This window comes from Geospiza fortis, unplaced genomic scaffold, assembly GCF_000277835.1.
Source record: "Geospiza fortis unplaced genomic scaffold, GeoFor_1.0 scaffold569, whole genome shotgun sequence".
Taxonomy (NCBI): Eukaryota; Metazoa; Chordata; class Aves; order Passeriformes; family Thraupidae; genus Geospiza; species Geospiza fortis.
The window spans coordinates 187,673-193,093 of NW_005054621.1; the positions used below are offsets into that span (position 1 = coordinate 187,673).

Below are 5,421 nucleotides of genomic sequence, written 5' to 3' on the forward strand. Positions count from 1 at the left end.
ACTCCCAAACACAAGTATCTGGGAATGCTGCTGAGTTGGGAGTGTGGATAGGATGCTCCAAGTGCTTTTTGTCTGCATATAATTTTTCTTTTCCATCCCCTTTGCACATGATCCTTCTGGGACTGTCCTTTCCCTGGAGAGCTGCCAGGGAGAGGCCTTTGGGATATTACAGAATCCCAGGATGATTTGGGTTGGAAGGACCTTAAAGCCCATCCAGTCCCACTCCTGCTATGGCAGGGACACCTTCCACTGTCCCAGGCTGCTCCAGCCTGGCCTTGAAAATTCCAGGGATCCAGGGGCAACCACAGCTGCTCTGGGCACCCTGTGCCCAGGCCTCCTCACCCTCATAGGAAGGAATTCCTTCCCAATACCCCATCCATCCCTGCCTCTGTCTGTGTGAAGCTGTTCCCTGTGTCCTGTCCCTTGTCCAGAGTCCTTCTCCAGTTCCCCTGGAGCCCCTTTAGGCACCGGAGTCTGAGTCTCATCCATACAGACATTTGTATGTGGTGTCACTGTCCCATGTTAGCCCATGTTCCTGTGTCCTGGGGGTCCATATCCCATGTCAATGGGTGTTCCTGTGCTCTGGGGACCAGCATTCCGTGTCACCCTGCATTCCCTGTGCCCTGGGTGCCATCATCCCCCATTCCCAGAGTCATTATCGCCCATTCCCAGAGCCATTTTCCCCATTCCCATTCCCATTATCGCCCATTCGCGTTCTCCCTGAGCCCCTCCCTGTGATTTCCCAATCCCAGTGCCATTATCCCCATTATCCCCATTCCCAGTGCCATTATCCCCCATTCCCTTTATCCCCCATTCCCATTCAATTCCCATTTTCCCCCATTCCCATTCCCATTATCCCCCATTCCCATTCCCATTATCCCCCATTCCCATTCCCATTATCCCCCATTCCCATTCCCATTATCCCCCATTCCCATTCCCATTATCCCCCATTCCCATTCCCATTATCCCCCATTCCCATTCCCATTATCCCCCATTCCCATTCCCATTATCCCCCATTCCCATTATCCCCATTCCCATTCCCATTATCCCCATCCCCATTCCCAGTGCCATTATCCCCCATTCCCATTCCCATTATCCCCCATTCCCATTATCCCCCATTCCCATTCCCATTATCCCCATTCCCATTATCCCGTCTCCTCTCCCGCAGCCCGAGCGCCTGCAGGGCACGCACTACTCGGTGCAGTCGGACATCTGGAGCATGGGGCTGTCCCTGGTGGAGCTGTCGATCGGAAGGTACCCAATCCCCCCGCCAGACTCCAAGGAACTGGAAGCAATTTTTGGCCGTCCTGTGGTGGACGGGGCGGAGGGAGAGTCCCCCAGCATCTCGCCGCGGGCCAGGCCCCCAGGACGCCCCGTCAGTGGTAGGGGCTGTGGTGTGCATCGGCAGCAACGCTTCCATGGGGGATCTGCGGGGTTGGGGGGCGGCTGGGGGAGCTGCCCTGCAGGAGGCTCTGCTGGGAGTGCCGCTAGGGAAGGCAACACTCATTCCCGCACGACACAGGTTGGTGGAATTGACGTGGGGAGGGACCTCTCAGGGTGGATTTGGGATCTGTCCGTGGGCTCCCGAGATCCTCCTGTGTCCCACAGAAAGGCTGTGGGCACAGCTGGAGTGTAGCTCCCATGGAGAGGATGGTTTGAGGGACACTGTCACAGCCCCTTGTGCTCCTCAGGCTTTGCCTGTGCTGCCAGCAGCTTCTTCTCAGGCCTCAGGCAGCTTTTTGGGAAGAGCTTTGCTGGGAGCTCTCACAGAAGCACCAAACAGCACCAGGATTCCAGGGATGCTCTGCTGCAGCCGTTTCCTTGGGAGCACAAGGCTCTAGAAGGTGCTGCCAGCCAGCCAGAGTAGATGGACTGGTGCTGTCCAAACATAAATAATTCTGGACTGGAGGTCTGGTGAAAGAAATCCAAATTGTGGGAATGAACTTGGTTTCTCTTTAACCATGACTCAATTCCCCTGGGAGTTGCCTCAGCCTCTCCCAGCAGAGCTCCCCCAAAGCTGTGTTTTTCACCCCAAACTGAGCACTGAGCAGCCTCTCAGCGCCCTTTGTGTCGTGTCACCCCCCAGGCCACGGGATGGACACCAGGCCTGCCATGGCCATCTTTGAGCTGCTGGATTACATCGTTAACGAGGTGGGTGTTTGCTTTCCATGGGGCTCCTCAGGGATGTTCTGCTCTGCTGAGTCAGGCTGGGATCTGGAATGTTTGGTCACTCATGGAATCCCAGCATGGTTTGGGTTGGAAGGACCTTAAATCCCACCCGGTGCCACCCCTGCCAGGGCAGGGCCACCTCCCCCTGCCCCAGGCTGCTCCAGCCTGGCCCTGGGCACTGCCAGGGATGCAGGGGCAGCCCCAGCTGCTCTGGGAAATCCATCCCAGGGCCTCCCCACCCTCATAGGGGGGAATTTCTTCCCAAAATCACATCTAAACCTTCCCTCCCTCAGTTTAAGGCCATCCCCCTTGTCCTACCCAACTTGTAAGGCCAGCTCTCACAAACAAGTGGAGAAAGGGCAGCTTCCCTTTGCAGGATGGTGGAAAATTCTCATTCTGGGATTGTTTCATCAGCCTTAGGCATGGCCAGGGCTGGGATTTGTGAGGCTGGATTTAGGATTGGGATGCCTGGTGATTTCCCAGCTTTGGCTGGGGTTCAGTGTGGGGTCCCCCAGGTGCAGAGGGAGCTGGAGCAGCAGGGGAAGGAATGGCAGGGAAGGGTTTTCCTGGCTGGAAGAGCAGTGAGGATGAGGAGGATGAGAGTGTCTGTAGAGCACAGCTCCCTGCACTGCAGCTGGCACTGATTTTTGGCACAGTAACACAGGAGTGGTGCAGGAACCCCTTTTCCTTCTCTCCACAGCCACCTCCCAAGCTGCCAAGTGGAGTCTTCACGCAAGATTTCCAGGAGTTTGTAAATAAATGGTGAGGATTTCATGTCCTGGCTGAAGGTGGAGGCTTGGACGTGCTCCTTGACAGCTCTACAGCTCCACCCTCTGTGTTCTGCCTGATCTCTCTCTCCCTGCCTGATCCCACGTTGTGCTGGGAGCTCCTGCCTTGGGCAGGGTTGCAATAAAAGCATTTTATTTGTGGGGCTGCTGAGCAGGATCCCAGCTCCTTCTAAATCTGAGCCTGGCAAGGGGGGTGGTGGAGCAGATCCTGGGGCTGAGTCACCCCGTGGGCACAGGGACACCTGAAGGTGCTGCCAGAGCTCCCAGCAAAGCAGAGATTGGATATTAAATCCCAGATTGCTGCCAAGCGTTAGGGCCTTGTCTCCATTTGCAGGGCACAGTTTGTCCCCACAGTCTGGAGGAGATGGATCCTGCAGCTCTCCCTGGGAGCTGAGCTGGCGGGGATCCCTCTCCCAGGATCCTGAGGGGCTTTGGGGGAAGCTGAAGCTTCTCCAGCCTGATCCCCACATTCCCACAAGGAATCTCACCTTGGCTCCCCTCTCTTGTTCTTCTCATTTCAGCCTAATTAAGAACCCAGCAGAACGAGCAGATCTGAAGATGCTGATGGTGAGTGGGGAGAGGATTTTTCTGCTGCACTGGGGTGGCACCAGCTCTGCCAGCTGCTGCCCCATCCCTCGTGCTCCAAAGGCTGGGGATTCCCAGGCTGAGCTCAGGATGAGGGACTGACCCCCTTTCTGCAGGGGCAGTGCTGGATCTCTGCTGGGACAGCCCTGGCTCCTCACCTGGGCAGGTGGGGGGCACTGGGGGCTGGATCCCAGCTGTGCTCCCATCCCAGAGATCCAGCAGAGTCCTGGGCAAGGGGGGCATCAGGTGAGACCCCACCTGATCTGAGCTGCCTCCAGCTCTGCTCCAACGGCAGGAGGACCTGGAGCTGCTGGGAGAGTCCAGAGGAGGACCTGGAGGAGCTCTGGGAGAGCTGGGGGTGCTCACCTGGAGAGGAGAAGGCTCCAGGGAGAGCTCAGAGCCCCTCCAGGGCCTGAAGGGGTTCCAGGAGAGCTGGAGAGGGACTGGGGACAAGGGATGGAGGGACAGGACACAGGGAATGGCAGAGGGCAGGGCCCCAAATCCTCTTCCCCTGCCTCAGGATCTTCCCCCCCTCTCCAGGGCATATCCCACAGCACAGGGCTGGCTTTTTGGGATCTGGGATGCTCCTCTGGGCCCTTCCTGACCGTGTTTTCCCCTGTGCTTGCAGAGCCACACGTTCATCAAGCGCTCCGAGGTGGAGGAGGTGGATTTCGCGGGCTGGCTGTGCCGGACGCTGCGGCTGAACCAGCCCAGCACTCCCACCCGAGCTGCCATGTGAGCCCGGCCTGGCGCTCCTGCCTCTGGCACCGCTTCCTCTCCTCCCTGCAGGGCAGAGCTGCCCCTCCTTCCTCCCTCCCAGCGCCAAAGCTCCGGCCCCGGGGCGGCTCCACCCTCGCGGGGTCGGTCCCTTCGGCCCTGGGGGTGTTCCAGGCCCCTGCTCCAGCTCTGGAGCTCCTGACACTTGGGAATTGTGGTGCTGCTTATGTTGGTTTTTCTTTATTTTGGGTTTCTTTTTGTTTTGGTTCAGGTTTTGGGGTTTTTTTGGAAATTAAGAAGGAAGGTGATGGGGGGTGTGAGGTGGTGCAGGATGAGGGGCAGCTGGTGCTTCGCCCCATCCCTGGTTTCTCTCTGGGATGGAGAATCAGTGGGATCAGGAATGGAGAAACCCTGCCTAGGGTGGCCCAGAGCAGTGTCCCTGTCCTGCCTGGGGCCACAGCTGGGCTCTGGGCTGGGGGCAGAGCAGAGATTGCTCTTTGCTTGGTTTAAATCTGCTTTAAACGGTTCTTCTGGAGCCTGAGCTGGGTGTTCAGGGGAGGGGCTGGATCCATGGGGATGGGGATGGCTTCCACTTTTCAGTGTCCAGGTGAGGGGAGAGTGTGCATTTTGGATTTTCCTTCCCTGGAGAGGGGCAGGCAGAGCCTGGCTGTGCCCGGGGTTGGGGTCCCTCTCCTGATCCCACCGGGGGCACAGGGAACCCTCCAGCCTGCATTTCCCCCTCCAGCTGCCTCCAGCCCATCCCAGGGCTGGCCTCAGCCATTGTGGACGTGGCAGAGCTCCAGGATTCCCTGTCAGAGCCCCCTGGCCAGGGATGAACCCACCCTGAGCCCACGTTGTCCCTGGGTTGTCCTTCCCATCGAGGACCCTGCAGCCCCCAGGCCCCGACACCCTCCCTTCCCACCACGTGGATTTTGGGGTGAATCATTCCCCTCCTCCCCCCGTTGTGGGTTTGGCAACCCCTGAGCCCCCCGTGAGGATTTGGGAAGTTTGGTGGGAATTTTTTGGTGTTTTCCTTCTGGTTTTTTGGCTGTTTTTCACTCAGGCTGGCAGCTGCCATCCCCCTGCCTGCCCTGGGTCCCACCATGGCAGCCCCCCCAAAAATTAACCACCAGGGCTGGGTACCCCCAAACCCCTCATCCCT

At 58.2% G+C, this 5,421-nt stretch overlaps 1 protein-coding gene across 1 annotated transcript in view; it reads left to right on the forward strand.

The window, feature by feature from the left end:
- Window positions 1–4,337, forward strand: part of MAP2K2 (mitogen-activated protein kinase kinase 2) — a gene marked incomplete at its 5' end in the record, with an annotated part of 7,814 nt that extends 3,477 nt beyond the window's left edge. The window contains 5 exons of the mRNA XM_031064737.1: window positions 1,169–1,382; window positions 2,087–2,151; window positions 2,870–2,931; window positions 3,479–3,524; window positions 4,171–4,337. Of these exons, the coding sequence (XP_030920597.1) occupies window positions 1,169–1,382; window positions 2,087–2,151; window positions 2,870–2,931; window positions 3,479–3,524; window positions 4,171–4,281 (498 nt within the window). The remainder of the gene's footprint in view (window positions 1–1,168; window positions 1,383–2,086; window positions 2,152–2,869; window positions 2,932–3,478; window positions 3,525–4,170) is intronic.
- Window positions 4,338–5,421: the final 1,084 nt, after the last annotated feature.